Source organism: Zalophus californianus, chromosome 4, assembly GCF_009762305.2.
Source record: "Zalophus californianus isolate mZalCal1 chromosome 4, mZalCal1.pri.v2, whole genome shotgun sequence".
Taxonomy (NCBI): domain Eukaryota; kingdom Metazoa; phylum Chordata; class Mammalia; order Carnivora; family Otariidae; genus Zalophus; species Zalophus californianus.
The window spans coordinates 20890377-20906848 of record NC_045598.1 but is presented as its reverse complement, the minus strand read 5'-3'; the positions used below and the strand labels follow the sequence as shown (position 1 = coordinate 20906848).

The window sequence follows — 16472 nt, the reverse complement described above, 5'->3', positions numbered from 1 at the left end:
GCTAGGGATTTCAGAGACTTGCAGTTGCTCAGACGTGTCAAGTGGGACTTCTGAGTATGGGTAGATAGGTTCTTGTCAATTATGGTAGTTGTCTCATTCATGTATTTATATATTTATTACAACAATTTTCCAGCAGATGGCAGTCAAGTGCCTGAGGAAGAGGCATGTTTTTCTTATTCACACAGGAACCCTGGTGCTAATGAGAAGGTTAATGGAGCAGGATGAAGAAGGAAGCAGAGTTAGGACCTTGTTTAACTGAAGAAGGTGGTAGAAACAGGGAAATAAAGTATAAGATGGTGAAGAAAGAGCAAGGGAAATCATTTCCCTTTTATTTATACAAATAAAATGTCTTTCCCACAGCAGTATTATCTGTGCGTGTTTCTGCTGTGTTCCAGATGTGATTTGAATTTTGATACACTGCCATGTTTCTCAGCTGCCTGCAGTGGATTGAAATCACCCTTTCCCAAGGTCAACTTCAGAGATACACTGTCTCAGTTGCAGTTACAGCGTATAATAGACATTCTGGATGTGACAGGTTTACTGCCATATTCATTGGTACTCTGGGGCTGTTCCCCCCACTGAAAGACCTAAGACCCAAGCCTAGGACTGTTTCTGGAAAATGAAGAATTGAAGGAAAATGGCTGTTTGCTTGTTTCTTGTTACTAACAAGAAATCAGGACCTTATGCTTCCACCTTTTTTTTCCTGCACTAAAACAGTTACCCTCTGAAATCATCCTTTCATCATGGCAAGATAGCCTGACCCTAAATTGGAGCCTGCACTTGATCTTAGCCAAAAGGCTGAGAAGTGATTAGATTGGAGCCTGGAGCCCAGAGTGTAGCTACTAGCTTGTTTTTGATCTGGGACAAGTAACTAACTAATCCTTTCAATCCCATTTTCATCTTTACAGTAGGGAATGGTACCCCTCTCACTGGATTATTTTGAGAGTTCATTAAAGGAATATCTCTGTAAGCTATAACGTACAGGAGATATGGAAGAGGGAGGTGGTATCCCAGCTCTCACACTGCCTAGGCCCCTTTGCTTCCTATTTATAAAAATTCCCACACTAAGGGGCGCCTGGGTGACTCCATCAGTTAAGCATCCAGCTCTTTTTTTTTTTTTTTTTAAGATTTTATTTATTTATTTGACAGAGAGAGACACAGCGAGAGACAGAACACAAGCAGGGGGAGTGGGAGAGGAAGAAGCAGGCCTCTTGTGGAGCAAGGAGCCCGATGGAGGGCTCGATCCCAGGACCCTGGGATCATGACCTGAGCCGAAGGCAGCCGCTTAACCAACTGAGCCACCCAGGCACTCCATAAGTGTCCAACTCTTGATCTCAGCTCAGGTCTTGATCTCAGGGTTGTGAGTTCAAGCCCCCCCCTGGGTGTGGAGCCTACTTAAAAAACAAAACAAAACAAAAAAATTCCCCACACTTATTAAAATAAGAACCTAAAAAGCACAATGCTTAGAAAGTCTTGTCTTAATAGCACAATTTCACATTCTTTGGGCAGCAGGCCTGCTGGATCTCTAGCTGCCACCCCCACTCCCCACCAGACAAACTACATGGGCTGTCACTTGTTTTTTCTAAGCCTACGCAGGTGAACCAGCAGCAGCCCTTTTCTTTGGTGTTGAAAAAAGGTGGGGAGAATGTCCTAATGGGAAATTTCTTTTTCTCATCAGGTAAGGAGAGCTGCTTTGAGAGAATTGTGTCTAGGTTTGGAAAGAAAGTCACATATGTAGTGATTGGAGATGGACGAGATGAAGAAATTGCAGCCAAACAGGTAACCATGGTAAAGAGAATAGTCCATGTGGGAATGCATCAAACAATTAGAAAAATGGTAAAAGTCAGAAATCTTAGGAATCTTGTGCATTTATAGTGTTTTCTTGTCCTGTTTTTCTTTAAAGAAAGATGTTCATTTTTCCCCCAAATAGAGTTTTCCCTATAAGTTGTTAGATCCTTCCTTTCCCCCTCCTCCCTGCCACTCAGGAATCTTAAAATATTTGAGCGCTACTGTAGGGACCCCCATCATTAAACCTGATACAGGCCCCATCTGCCGTCTTCATCTTAGAGGGCAATGCCTTCCCAAGAGCATGAGACTTCACTACAAAAAGGCAAATCAGTCTGACTTTTTCAGGCTTTAGATTCTCAAAAAGCCAGTACAATCAAGTGAAAGTTGTTTAGATGAAGTCCTTCCTGCTTTCGAGCCCAGAAAAGATTGTTCTGCTGTTAACGTCCTCACTGTGCAGGTCCCAACTCCAGGCCACCTCATCTCACTACAGGAAATCAGTAGATGAAAGAGTCTTGACTGTGGAATCTAAATTAAATTGGGTCACCTCTCCTCCATTGATTAGCTGTGTGACTTTGGACAGTTTACTTCTCCTCTTTGAGTTTCCTCATCTGTGTTTATTAAATGGATCTACAGAAGTTCTTTTCCTCTGCCTGGTTTCCTTCCAGCAACTCTATTTCTTACATTTGGAGGTAGAGGTTGCCAGCTAGGACCAGCGGTCCTGATTTCTTCAGTTAATGTAAATATTCAACTACTAATAAACTGTGAGATTGGTAATTGGGTGGCATTATTACCTCATTATGTTTTCATGTACTATTTTATGTAGCAATTCAAGGACCTTTATTTTTCTTCATGTGTTATCTTTGAGGCTTTGATTCTGAGGTACTTGTTGCCCTCTGGGGGGGAGGAGGGGGAAGAAGACACTAGTGGATGGAGGCAACACTGCTGCTTGGTTTGAAGAAGGGAGTCGGGGAGATAGGGAACAATTAAGTCATTAGCGGAGTTGGGGCCGCTAAGCTGATGCCTATAATCATCTACCACAGAATATACCCATTGGAACATGCCTTAGAGCTCTATCCAGTTCAGCCTCTACCCTGTGAGGGACCTTTTCTCCAGCCCCTTTCCCAGAAGACTTCCTAGTCCTTGCTTGAATAAACCCAAGGATGGGGAAACTGCTTCCTGTGTCGTGTTCTACTGTGGCGTCATCCAAGCTGTTAGGATGGTCCTCCTTCCACTGAACTCAAACTTGTATCTCTAACTTTCATATCCTGGTCGTCCGAGTCCTGAGTATGATGTAACAAGTCTGTTTCCTGTTCTGTATATTAAAAGCCTTTTAAATATTATGGGTGAGCAGCCTGCTTGAGAAACACTGAGCTTAGTGCCAAAAGAACTGTTGTAAAACTTCAGTATTTCGGGTAACTTGCAAGCAGTGTGAGCAAAACGATCAGTAAAGCTAATCCCCTTCGGCTTCATAGAACATGGTTTCCAACACTCCGATTTTTCAAATCCCTTCTTTAAAATGTGGCTTCTATAACAGCACACAGTATTCTGGACATGATTTTGACAACATGGTAAATGGGATTATTATTTCTTAGATCTGTGTATTCTGCATCTTAGTCGTGAACAAGATTTGGGCTTTGTAGAAACTTACAGAAACTTTGTCTGAAACGTATAGAAAACTGACCATCTTTAAGAAAATGTAATATATTAATAGTAATTTCTTATGTGGGTCATTTTATTTGATCCTAAAGACCCTGTATAATGGCTAGAACACACCCAAAAGCACAGTTAGCACAAAAGACCTGATAAAAATCTCTCACATTTGTAAAGTGTCCTCTAGCGTACAAAGTCCTTATACATATGACTTACTGATCCTTAATAACAGCCCTATAAGGCGGGCAGGAGTAGAGAGTGTTTCCAAGTATCTTGGGGAGAGGAAGAGGTATATAGGTAAGTATCAGCTCCCAAAAGAGGTTGGGTTAGTCAACTATCAACTATCCCCCTGTCTTCCAGCACAACATGCCTTTCTGGAGAATCACCAACCATGGAGACCTAGTGTCCCTCCACCAGGCTTTGGAACTTGATTTTCTCTGAGAACTGGAATGAAGACCCTTCCCCGTGAGCTCCTTTTCACTCCTGAAGGGAGCTAGAGACCGGAACCATCTGGGAACTCTCTCTCTCTCTCTGTCTCTGTCTCCGTTTCTGTCTCTGTCTCTGTGTGTGTCTCTCTCTCTCTTTCTCCATGGAATGCTGGCGAGAACACAATCAGAACCAACAGCTGCAAGGGACGAAGCTTATTTTTGCTAAGAGTGAGCTGCAGCCCTGTGTTCATCCTCGTACAGAGGCAGGAGACAGTTGGATTGAGAGAACAATAGACTCACCGCAGCTACAGTGCTTTTAATTCTTCTGTTTTTTATTTCGTTTTATTTTGTTTCAAAAAATGAAGAAAAGAAAAGGAAGTTCTTGGGGCAGAGTTGCACTCTTAGTTTGTGCCCAGTTTGAGAACTGCTCTGAACTTGAGGGAACAGGATAAATGTGGCAGACTTTTGTGATACCATCTCTTGCAGTCTTTGTAATCTCCTTAGCTCTAGAACATATTCCCAGGGAATGTATATGTTATTTTTATAGTTAAGGGTCTGGTCTCTGAAGCAGGTTTTCCCTCCTTTCTTTTTCTAGCAAGAAAGGGGTGTGTAAAGTTTCCTTGGAAAATAGCAGTTGAAATATCTAAAATACCTCTCTGTGACAGTAGCACCTCTAGCTGCCCCAGCGGTCTGCTCTCTAGGGTGGTTTCCTTCCCGTTCTTCCATCTCCTAGTTTGCTGAACTGTGGGGCACTGGACACTGATAACTTTAGACTTTGGTATTTCCCATCCTAGAAGCCTTAGTCCCCTTTCCAATCCCTGCCCCCCTTCAACCAAATGGCACAGCCCTAGAAACTCCCTCTCTTAAGATGTAAATTCTAAGCCTTCAGCTAGACTTTTATTCAAAGACTGTGTCCCAGAGGGCTTACCTCCCAACTGGAGGGAAAGGACTAAGGCTTCTTAGGAATTTCTGCTTCTTTGGCTCTTGAGACAAGAAGAGTCCACCTTTTCCTCCTGCCGAGAAGCACCCGTCCCCAGCAGATGCTCACCCTGCAGCCTTCTCTGCCTTCTTAGTCATCAGTACTAAACTCTTGCCCCTTTCCTGCCCTCTGTACCTCACATCCGCCTCCATGCAGCTCTGGCCAGTCCCTCGGCTTTGGACCCAAGAAGTTAAATCAAGTCTGAGAACAGACTCATAACTACATTTGACTTCCTTTGAAGCCCTTAAGCCAAGAAAGGTATTTTGGGCATATATTTACCCAAATCTCTTCCTGAAACTGAAGAACAGATTGCTATGATCAAAACCCACTTTTCCCATGGAACACCCTTCCTGCTTCTCAAATCCCATTCTAAAATGGGAAACCAGAAGGCCAGAAAGACTTTCCTGATTTAAACAAGGGTGCTGGGACCCCACTCCATGCCTGAAAATTGAATCCTGGGCTAAATGCAGGAACATCTCTCACCCTGACCTCTAGGAAGATTGGTGGGCGCCAGGCAACTAATCCCAGCCTTACAGTCCAGCTGTGTTGTGGATGCTCCATCCCTCCAAGACAAACGTGGGCATCTGCTCAGGCGGGGTTAACTTCCTAGAGCTGAGGAAGTTGAGCCTCTCCCCGGCTGCCTGGAGAGGTGATCATATAAGCACCTCAGGTGTGCAGTCTGGGTCCTCAGTAGGAGGCATCCCTTGACCAACCCCAGCTGTAATTGCTTGCCCCCAGAGATTCTGGGTATCCATTTCCAGAAATGTTGCGGCACAAAGGGGCCAGGCTCCTTCCAACGCCAGACCACCCGAATGGCAGCGGAGAAAAACTGATAGACACGTTCCTTCCGAATTGACTGAGAAAATGCTCCATTACTCATAATTTTAGGGAAGCAGTTTTTGGGAAGGAGCTGAAGTCAGTGCTCATTACTTAGCTGCCTCTCTGACCTTGCCGCCTCTGGCAGGTGGGGAAGAGATGGGGCAGGTAGTCGGAGGCCAACCTTCCATGGTCTGAGTTCGGCATAGTTGTCCACATGCTGCTTTGCCTTGCTTGATAATTGATCTTAGAAAGCTCTATGACGGGCCTTTCTTCCAGGCCCCAAGCTCTCCCCATACTGGCGGTATAACTGTTGGTTCCCTGCACTGGACATAGGCCACCTGGTTGGTGCTGTACTTCAGGCCTGTGAGGCTGTGGAGTGGTACCCCCGTCCCGCACACAGGGCCACACACAAACACTTCCCTCTCCCTGCCCTTTGGGAGAAGCTCTCTATCCCTGAGTTGGACTCCTCTTTCAACAGCATTTCCCTCACTCCCCCACCCCCGCCCTGACTGCCCAGCTTGGGTCTTTGCAAAAGGAACTTGAAAGTGGTGAAGAGAGGTGAGGAAACTATACCGAGCAGAGCACTTCTGCTTTCTTCTGGTTGTTGCTGCCCTCATTATAGGACACACAGAAAATGAGAGCTCCTCAATTCCTCTTTTCCAAAATGAGTTATCCAGGGAACACAGCGTTCTTCTTTCACCCTGTGCTCCGGCACAAAGATCTAGAAAGGAAAATAAGTGGGTAGCACCAAGAGCTCTTGGAAGCTGAGGACAAAATGATACCGTGGGTCATTTCTTCAAGGGGAAGCCCTCTTTTACTAGCAAGTGTCCCCATGAAATTAGCCACATGATGAGTCTTTCCCCCAGCCAGGCACTGTGGGTTCTAGAAGATGGGTCTGCACATTTCATGGTGAGGACTGTCTCTAGTGTGGGATCTGGAGTTGTCAGATGTGTCCTGGGTTTAAGAGGTGGCTTGACTTCCGAATGTAAAACTGACTGTGCCTTAGCATCACCCTGTCCAGTGCCCCTGGGGCAGCTGGTGGTGTCCAGGAGAATAGATGCCTGTTCCAGACTTCGATGCCTGTTTGGGCTTTTATTTAGTTTGGGATGTTCCTGTCTTCTGCTCTGCAAGTTGAGGGACAAAGCTAGTGTCCCAGGAGACTTGTGCCACAGCTTGTTCGCAGTTTATACAAACTCACTTTTCAAGCTCCAAGTAGAATCTGATTGGCAAACTCTAGCTGCAGCATATGGAGCATCTAGATGTTCACTACCTTGAATGGGTGTCAGTGCCACTGAACCAAGGGGGACGGGGAGAGGGGCAGGGCCACATTCTTCTCTTCCTGGGAGGACAATGGTCTAAGCCAAGGATGGTGAGCTGGGGCCTTCCTCTCCTCACTCCTGTAGAAGAGGGACAGTTAGGGCCCTTCTTTAAGCAGGTTTCTACTTCTTACCACTAAATTGGCTTCCTTTTTCATCCAAAACTTGGGAGTCCCCAGATGTTCACACTTACAAAGAAGCCAAATCTGAATTCTGGGATTCTAAAATATCTTTAACTATGAGAGAAAAATGTAGTTCTGTCCCATCCCCAATTTGCAGGCCCTGTCCCTTCCTCTCCTCTGACTTAGCTCCAGCAAGCAAGGCTCCACGGCTAGTCCCTAATGCACTGACGGGAGCCGTCTCATTTAGGACAACTTCTACTCAAAACATGACCCTCTGGACTTCAGATGCCTCATTTAGCAGGAAAAGGCATTGAGCGGATTGGATATATTTATGTGACTGCGGGCATTCGTGGCTGTGTAGAGTCCTTGACCATAATGTTATATGTAATGGGAACTATCTTATAAACTTGAAAAAATAAAGTTTTTATTTTCTATACAGTTTGCTCCTGTGTCTTTTCTGAGTAGGATCAGCCCAGTTGCCCAGCTAAGTAGGCTCCTAAGTAGGGCTTCGTAAAAAAATCTTTAGAGCTCATTAGAAAGATGGCACCCTTCAATAACCCGGTCATTAATTTCATCAAAAATTAAGAACCATTTGGTATAAATAAATGTACATGTGGAAATAAATATTTTAAAATAACTTGCAAGGGAAAGTTTATTTCTTAATTGTTTCTAAAATCTATTGCTTTTTATTAAAGTTTAGGACTGGAATGATAAGAGGTCTCATTTGCTGTCAAATGTGCTGCAATTTAATTATTAAAGAGAAATCACTACCTTGCTGTGATGAGCTTAAAATGCAAAAGCAATAAAACTGACAAACTGATAATCAAACCTTGCTTGATTTGGCCTGATTTCCCGTCACGTCAACTACTTCTGCTCATTTCGTTTCTTCAGATTGGGTCTGACTGTCCCTCACTGGTCTGGAAAACAGTCGAGAATCCCTTTGCCTTTTATTCCAACGAAGGAGGACAGAATTCAGGTCTGGCTTCCAAGTACTATAAGATGTATTTTTCTCCAAATTAATTCCTCCTTAGAAAAGGGGGTTGCCTTGTATTCTAGGCATTAAATTTTTTTGTCATAAGGTACATATTTCGAACCACATCATAGCTGAAGCAAACTTATTAGTTGTTACATCTTTAACTTGGTCATAAGTACAAATACTGGAGTATTATTTGCTTTTCGAGCCCTACGAGTAAACATCTCCATCTCCCCTATAGTAAGTACAACATCTGCGCATTTCTCAAAAACCTTTTGCTGGCAGGTAAAAATTAGTAATCCAGGATGGTTTTAGTCTTCAAAAACAAGTTTCTTGACCTTTGAAAGAAATTCTTGATGGAAATCTTTTAAAAACTCTTTAATTCTATAAACTTTATATACAAACGAAGAAGCGACTGCTTCATTCCACAGATTTTAGGTGGTATGCCTTATATGTTGTTTCAATTTAATTACATATTACCATCATCTGACAGTTTCATTTAGCGATTACAGATGAGCGTTTAGCCAAAACATTAAAAGCACACATCTTTGGGATTTTTCTCCGGGAAAGTAGGGAATTGCCTAAAACACTGTGTCTTCTGTTTGAGCATATATGCCATCTCCCCGAACCTAATCTCTACGTATGACAGGAAGCTTGGAAAAGTCAACAGCACCAATATTTGTTTTAGTGAAACCCTTAGGACCTAAATCCGAGGCTGGGTTGGGCACTAAGCCCACCCTCTGGGGTCTCAACCCTTGATATTCTCAGTGACTTGGGAGAAACTACAATGATTTCACTTATGGATGTGTTTGTGTGTGTTTAAATGTATTCAATTAAAAGAATGGTCCTTTTATAATACTGTATATTATACCTCAATCAAAAAAAAGAAAAGGAATGATCCTTTCTCTAAGGCCATTATATCCTAGTAGGAGATGATGATGATAATAGATGGTAGTTTTTACTGCCTTTTTTTTTTAATGTATTATTTGTTTCGAGGTACAGGTCTGTGATTCATCGATCTTAATACAATTCACAGCGCTCACCATTGTACATACCCTCTCCAATGTCCATCACCCAGCCACCCCATCCCTCCCATCCCCCTTCCACTCCAGCTTTACTGCCTTTTTGTTGTTGTTAAAATTAAGTCAGCACCCATGTTGGCCATATTACTGGTCCGTGAAATTCAAGTCTAGAAATCACTGGACGGGATGATCCTGGAAATCCTTCTGGCCTTACCTTTCTCTGCATGTCAAAAAGCACCAGCATCATCTCCCCAGGGCTCCCTCCACCCCGCCCCACCTCTGTCATCCTTGGCTCCAGGCCAGCATAGCTGTGCAAGCCTCCCACAAGCGTCCCGCCAGGCCCTGCTGATTTGGTCCCTGGGGTGGAGTGCATCTGCATGGTTCTCACCCTCCATCCTTGAGGGCTCAGTCAGTTTCTCAGGGAGGCCTTCCCGAGCCATGCCATACAGAACTAGAACTCCCACCCACAACATGCATTCACCCTCTCCCTGGGGGCCCTTCCCTACTTTATCTTTTACACTATCTCGAACAGTTCTGCTTATCCTGTTTATTGTGTCTCCACTAAAATGAGTAATAGAACGGAGACGATCCTGGCCCCCTCACAGGGAGGATTGCACCTTTTCCTTTTGTCTCCAGTGCCCTTTTCCTGTTCCCTGGTTTCCGCATACCACAGATCTTCCAGAGCAACAAAAGTTCCACCCCCCTGGCATCATGGCCCACATCCACATCCCCTATGTTGCCGCTTCGCTTACACCCTCCCTGAGCTCTCAGCACACGTACCTTTCTTCACCCGGCCTCTGCGATTCACTTCCTGGTACCAGAGGCGTTTTGTGGCTCCTGCCAGGCCTAGCAGCAAAGCTGGTTAGCAGCACACATGAGAGTGGGCCCAGATCTGGGTTCTGATGCCCACAGGTGACGACCAACCCCACAATGGCTTACCAGCTCCCGAAACTTGGAAAACAAGGTTGAGAACCAGCCCTCTTCTCTGGTCCCAGGGCCCTTACCAATTTTAAGGGTGGACTTCATGTCCCTGACCCTTCTTTCCAGGTGTCCTTGAATTCTGTAGATTAATGACACAACTAGGTTGGACGGTTTCATGAGGTTTTAATAATAATCTAATAATACTGTTAAACAAAAACAACACATACGTGTCCTTCACTTGCAAAGACATATATGCACACACGTTCTCTTCCTCTCACATAGACTCTGAGGTAGAAAGTGTACTGCCTAGAGTAGAAAAATACTCAACGGGCTGAGCCATGGCCCAGACCACAGGCTCACAAGCACTTGGTTGAAAGGTGGCCACTTGAGAGCAGGGCCAGAGACTGGGCCGGCAGCACTTAGGCCTTGGGGGGCTGACGGGGGCCACTAGCTGGACATCCCCGGCTTCCAGCATGACTGCCCGCTCAGGGGTAGCTGGAGAGAGTAAGGGATAAAGCTCAGGTGGCAGCTGATCTTGGTCCAGGCTCCAAGAATAGAATATTCCTGCCACAGTTGTTCTCATCTTGTTCTCATCCTCAAAGGCAGGCCTGTGTCCTTACTCAACTCTGGTCTCCAGTGCCTGGCACATCAGGCATCAAGTGCTTCCTGAGGGAATCCAGGCCCATAGCTGCATCATTAGCTTATCTTCTGCATTCTACCAGTTCATTCCATCTGTTCTGTGCCTGCCGGGTCGGGCCTCGCCTCAAAGGACCCCATTCTCCTCTCCCTTCTGTGGCAAAGCAGCCTCATCCCTAACCCTGGGGAAAAAGTTCCGAGCCAAGTGGGTCAAGCGCCTGTTGTGAGGCAGCCGACGCCCCTCGAGGGAGCAGACGTCCTGGGCCCCATCCACCTGGTCAGGCTCCCAGCGGCAGCTCGGGTGCAGCCAGCAGTAGTACACGAGCCGCAGAGCCAGGCCCAAGAGGAAGCAGATGCCACTCGCTGGCAGCAACATCTGCAGTGGGATCCCACTGGGCAGCCAGGTGACGTGAGTCAACCACGTGACCACCATGAGGACACTGTCACTCAGGAGGAACAGTAGGTGGATGGTGGCGCGGCCTCGGGTGCGGCCCTCGGCCACGTTGAACCAGGAGAAGTACAGAATGGTGGCCACAGTGGCCCGGTACAGCCACTCCGAGCAGGAGTCTGGCATGAAGTCTGTGCCCTGCAGCCAGACCCACAACAGCAGCACCAGCCACAGGCCCAGGAAGTGCAGGGCCACGTAGTGGGGGAAGAGAGCAGAGAAGAGGGCCACGGCCAGCACTCGGGGCCACAGCAGCAGCAGGTTCCACAGGAAGTAGAACACAGAGGAGCCCAGCCCCAGGCGCGACCTGGTGGGGAGGCAGGTGCGCAAGGCCCGGTGGTAGTCAAGCAGCGCCCACGAGATGCCCATGAAAGACGTGCAGATGCCGACCCCTGTGGAGAGGAAGCGGGCACAGGTGAGCCCTGTGGGCAGCCGGCCTGGCCCTCCCTAGAGGGCACAGGCACCACCCCAAGGCGGGTGTCAGAGCCCCCAATGGCTGAAGGGGAACTGCAGCTGGAGAACACCTGTTCACACAACCGAAAACAGAGCCAGGGTTCAGCTAGGTTGGAGGGAGTCTGCCCTTCGCCGCAAGGCGTAACTTTTCAGGTGCTAACACAATGAGATTCTTCCAGGATTGGCGGGGGGGTTGGGCTGTGCGACTTCCATACCCTCATCTGCACCCTTGTCACCCAGCATCGGGCGCCCCGGGCCCCTGGGCACACCCTGAGCACCGTCTAGGGCCCTGTAACCCGTCCTTTCCCAGAAGAACCCAAGCCTTTCTTGGCACTGAAAATCAGTAATCCTGGCTCCCTGTTTGTAGTCTCAGAAATGGAAGCAGGAAATCCCAGGGGTGGCAACCGGCCCATGGCGGAAGCTACCCTCCAGGCCGGGAGGGCCAGGCCCTGCCACACAGATAGAATGTCCCGGCTCGGACTGGGCCCTCATCTTGATTTTTCCAACACTCGAAGTTTACGGTGGAGATCCTCTCCCACCTCCCGGACTAGAAGCACCAGGATCTCCAGGGAGGGGTGAAGGCAGCACTGGAATGTCTCTAGAATGCTCACTCCCCGGCCCTTTCCCACTGCGGTAGGTCGACAGATATTTACTGGGAGCCTGTTGTGGACCAGGAAGCCACCCCCACCCTGGGAGCAGATCTGGGGCAACGTCCTTTCTAACTAGCCCACATTAGGTCTCAGCGGGGCTGATATCCTTGCCGTTTGCCTCGTGTGCTGCATTCGCTGACTTGGACAAGCTTAGCCCACAATATCGGGCAGGCCAGGAGCACATGCCCTGCGAGCACCAGCCAGAATTTTCCCTAGAGTCACCCCCCCAGCCCACCCCACCCCACAGGGGACCTGTAACACCTCACCCCCTTCTGTCTGGGGTCTTAGCACACAGTCATTCTCTCCTGCCTTGTCTCTGAGCTCCTCCAGTGTACAAAACATTCTGCTCCCTTGGGGTCCCCAGCAGCCCAGTACCTGGCACATAATAGCAGCTAACTAAATGTTCGTGAAATAAAAAGTTAGGGAAATCTGTCTCTTCCCTCACTCCCTGCCTCCCCTGCACACACAGTGGAGACCGTCCCCAGGTAGCCCTGATCCTAGACACCCGTGGCGGCAAACAGACAAACAGAAGTATCTGCCCAGTGAGTGCTGTGTGCCCCGGTGATCACTTCTCTCTGCACCTCTTGCCTCTCGTGTCAGGTGGAGAGAAGAAAGAGCACCAGCCTCCAGGGCCGCTGTGCGTGTGAGCGGCATGACAGCGAGGCACTTGGCACGGTGCCCGGTGGGCGGCAGGCGCTCGGCCACCACGCCCGCCCGCACTCCATCTGTCCTCACTCGGAAGGCCAAGGAGCAACTTCCAAATTGAACACAGAGCTACCTAAGGGACATCCTCCTGTTTTCTAAGCAGCCTTGATCGAAGAGTGAAAACACTCCTGCCCTTCGCCGGAAGCCCCCCCACGCCATAAAGGGGGACTGGCCCCCGGTCCATCACTCACACTGGTAGGGCTCGGCCCGGCCGCTCTGCAACACGATGGCCAGCACCAGCGTGAGCTGTGGTGTCGTCTCCAAGAAGGTCTCGAAGAGCCGCAGCATGCTGATGTCCAGGGTTAGGAAGTCGGCATAAGCCAGGTCAAACTCGGAGGGCGCCTCCTGCTGCCACACCAGGAGCCCCTGCTGCAGCCCCTGCACACACCTAGGCAGGTGGGGTATGGATGCCCTGAGGGGCCAGGTTAGTGTCCGCTGTGCTCCACCTCCCCTCGCCCCGTGCCTAGATGCGGGCAGTCTCCACTCCAAGCTCGTCACTGACATGCTGTGGGGCCCTGGGCACGAGTGACTTAACCTCGCCGAACTCGTTCTTCATCGTAAAATGGGGATTGGTACCAACTACCACCGCCCGGGCTGGCCAGGATGCCCTGGGGTCATCACAAACCCTGTTCCATTTACTCCTTACAACACCCCCATTTGACACATGGGGAAACAAGACCAAAGAGCTAATAAATGGTAGAAACAGGATTCGGACCCAAAGCTGTGTGAATTTCAAAGGCATACTATGAAACTGCCCCAGGTGGTAGTTCTCAAATTTTAGCAAGCCTAAGATTTTCTTAGGACCCTGTGGGGGAAAGGGGAGCCATTGAGAGCTTCTGGGCACAGGCAGGATAGGTCGGACTGTGCTGTAGAAAGATCTCTCTGGCCGTGGAGAAGTGGAAGGGGAAAGGGGTAAGACCGGAAGGAAGATCCATTTAAGAGGACTGTCCAGAGTGGTGGGCATGGAGACTGACACAGAGTTAAGGGAGTCCAGAGGTTGGACAGACAGGCCCGGGTGACCCACTGGCATGAGGGGGGCAGTGGAAGATGCACCCTGATCTCCCCCACCTGGAACTGATCTTAGCTGGCTATTGGGAGTTGAGCCCATTCACTCTGCCAATTCATTCATCAGAAATTTACGGTCACTTCCCCTGGAACTTAACAACACAAAGGAGTAGGGGGGCAGGCCCAGGTTGGGGCTCTCCCTCAGCAGGAGCCTCTGCCCCGGGTCCCCCAAGGCGCCTGCCTCTCTCTAGTCAAAGGCAGGAACAGAGACCCCATTTTCAAAACGAAAGTTCAGTAAAGCCTGCCTGCCTCATGCTCAGCAGAAATAGGAAAAGGGAGGATGCATGACATAGTTATGAGTTCAGGGCTCCTTGAGGCCTGCCAGGACTGTAATAACTGCCCTCCTTCCTGCCCATTCGGCATTTTATCGAGGCCTGTGCAGTCCCTCAGGCAAAACTGCAACATTCAAAGATCCTCTTGTCCACTCCTAGAGGCTCAATGCAGCTTTGTCAAAGCAAGATCTGGAGAGAATCTGCAAAATGGATTCAAGAGCAGATCCTGGCTCCAGCCACCTCATCCCAACCCAGACCACATGGTGTCCTGACTCCATCGCTGATCCCTTGGTTTCAGCTTCTCCATCTCTAGAAGCTCCTGCCAGTTCTGAGGAGTACAGCCTACACAGATTTTCTGGAACCCAGCCTGTGTCCAGCCCTGGCTGGCTCAGGGGACACGGATGAGTCAGACCCCATCGCTGCGCTCTTGTTTGCTCTAGGGGTGAGAGGGTAGGGAGGGGAGGAGGGGTTGAGAGAACAAGCTCTGCTCTGGGGGTCAGGGCTGCTGAAGATCCTGGGTGACCCCGGTAATTTGTTGAAGGCTTGCTCTGCACCAAAGCAACTTATAGGTCTTATTTCGTTTAATTTCGTTTCATCCCTACCAAACAGAGGCAGGCGCAACAACCATCCCCACGGGAACAAGGAGTAAACTGAGACCCAGAGGGCTCAAGTAACTTGCCCAAGGCTCCACCCACAGCAAAAAGGAACATTTTTTGTATGAAACACATCACTGGTCTGCCATTACACTAGAGTCCACCAACAGCCAAGCACCAAGCTAGGCGCACTCGGCTCTTGCCTTCACTGCCCACAACAGGCCCGCCTGCCAGACCTGTCTCTACGTTCCTGCCGCCTTTTCACAGAGGAAACTGAGGCTTAGAGAAGACAGGAATGAGGCCACAGATGGTAAATTAGCTAGCACGGGAGCCCAGACAAGTCTGCCTCCAAGTCCTGTGCCTCCTTTTCTTCTCTGGGCTTCAGTTTCTGTCCCAGTGCCAGGGACGGTAGGGCTAGATGGGCTCTGAGGGCTCTCAGCCGGCCTCTCTTTCTACGGGGGGGGGGGGGGGGGGGGGGGGGCCGGGGAGCTCACCTGTCAGCAGAATTGCCCACAAGGGCTTAACTTGCTCTTCTGGGCCCCCGATCCTCTCCTTCCCACCCCCTTCCCGGTGTCAGGGCTCTCCCCGGTGCTGGTAGCCCGGCCGCAGGTGCCGCTGGGCTCCGTTCCGTTTCCCTCTTCCCGAGGGCGTGGTGCTCACCTGTACAGGTAGCCCAGCTGCAAGAGATGCAGCAGCGCCAGGTAGCGGCCCGGGGGCTGCGGCGCGTGCAAGCCGGCGGGGTCGGCGCGCAACCAGACCCAGCTGAAGAGCTGCAGCGCGACCGAGGCGAGGCCCAGCAGCGCCAGCACCAGCGCGGCCCACAGGTAGCGGCCGCTGAGCACATACTGGCCCGCGGCCCACAGGTCGGCGCCCAGGTCGATCAGGAAGGCGGCGGTGCCCAAAAAGCCCAGGACCACGTCCCAGAGGAGCGCGGCGCGGGGCAACCAGGGCATGACCCGCCAGCCTCGCCCCCTCCCTCTCCTCTAGGCTCCGGACCCGCCCTCCCCGCCCGGGGTCGCCGCGGCAGGAAGGAGGCGGGCGCAGCCCTAAGGGCCTCCCAGGGCCCGGGCCTCCTGGGCGGGACTTCCCCGTCCCGCCCTGTCCGGGGAGGAGCAAGGCCCCGCGGACCCCGCGGCTAGGGGCGCCGGTGCTCCCCACCTCTGGCCGTCTGCGCCCCAGAAGGCCGCCCCCGGCCGTGGCCCTTACGCGTACGCAGCCCCGCTGAGCCCCGAGGACCGCCAGGCCAGAAGACGGCCCGCCCCGGCCGCACCGCCCTTCCTTAGCCCGGCCGACTTCTCATTGCTTCGCGTTGCAATTGAGGCAAAAGAAGGCCGGAGACGACGGAAATGGCCCGGGGAGTAGCGCCCGGGGTCGAACTGCGACCCCTGACGTCCGCGTTGTGGCAAAACAAAAAGGCCCGTTCTGATCCCCGATTGCGGGACTTCGCAGACTGAGTGTGCCTCGAGTGCGGGCGAGGACCGGGGAGAACGAGGGCCCGGGATCCCTAAGGCGCATTTTCCCGGGGCTCATTTTACTCCGATTATCCAAATGCAGGGGGGTCGGGGCGGGGGGGGGGGACGTTCATAACTGTTCAGTAACTCAGTACGGGAGTTGCCGGAAACACTGTTTACATAT

The 16472-nt window shown here is 50.2% G+C and overlaps 2 protein-coding genes across 6 annotated transcripts in view; one reads left to right on the top strand and one right to left on the bottom strand.

Annotated features, from left to right (window-relative positions):
- EYA3 (EYA transcriptional coactivator and phosphatase 3) overlaps positions 1–7918 on the top strand; it is a 106045-nt gene extending 98127 nt beyond the window's left edge. For all 4 annotated transcript variants that reach the window (XM_027613588.1, XM_027613560.1, XM_027613571.1 and 1 more), the window contains 2 exons: positions 1679–1779; positions 3799–7918. In XM_027613588.1, the coding sequence (XP_027469389.1) occupies positions 1679–1779; positions 3799–3879 (182 nt within the window). In that variant the 3' untranslated portion in view covers positions 3880–7918. The remainder of the gene's footprint in view (positions 1–1678; positions 1780–3798) is intronic.
- Positions 7919–10190: 2272 nt separating this feature from the next.
- XKR8 (XK related 8) lies at positions 10191–16369 on the bottom strand. Of its 2 annotated transcripts, none has more exons than XM_027626436.1 (3): positions 15498–16369; positions 13099–13319; positions 10191–11491 (listed from the first exon to the last, which is right to left on the bottom strand). In XM_027626436.1, the coding sequence occupies exons 1-3, from the start codon at positions 15788–15790 to the stop codon at positions 10782–10784; spliced, it is 1224 nt and encodes a 407-aa protein (XP_027482237.1). In that variant the 5' UTR covers positions 15791–16369; the 3' UTR covers positions 10191–10781. The 2 variants fall into 2 exon arrangements, with proteins under 2 accessions (XP_027482237.1, XP_027482246.1); XM_027626445.1 differs by having other exon boundaries at positions 13099–13295.
- Between the last annotated feature and the right edge of the window lie 103 nt (positions 16370–16472).

Coding starts and splice junctions, on each gene's coding strand:
- XKR8 (XM_027626436.1), bottom strand. CDS start 15,790: ATGCCCTGGTTGCCCCGCGCCGCGCTCCTCTGGGACGTGGTCCTGGGC. Junction 13,320..15,497: donor CAGCTGGGCTACCTGTACAG/GTGAGCACCACG, acceptor CTGGCCCCTCAG/GGCATCCATACCCCACCTGC. Junction 11,492..13,098: donor CCGGGCCGAGCCCTACCAGT/GTGAGTGATGGA, acceptor TCCTCTCCACAG/GGGTCGGCATCTGCACGTCT.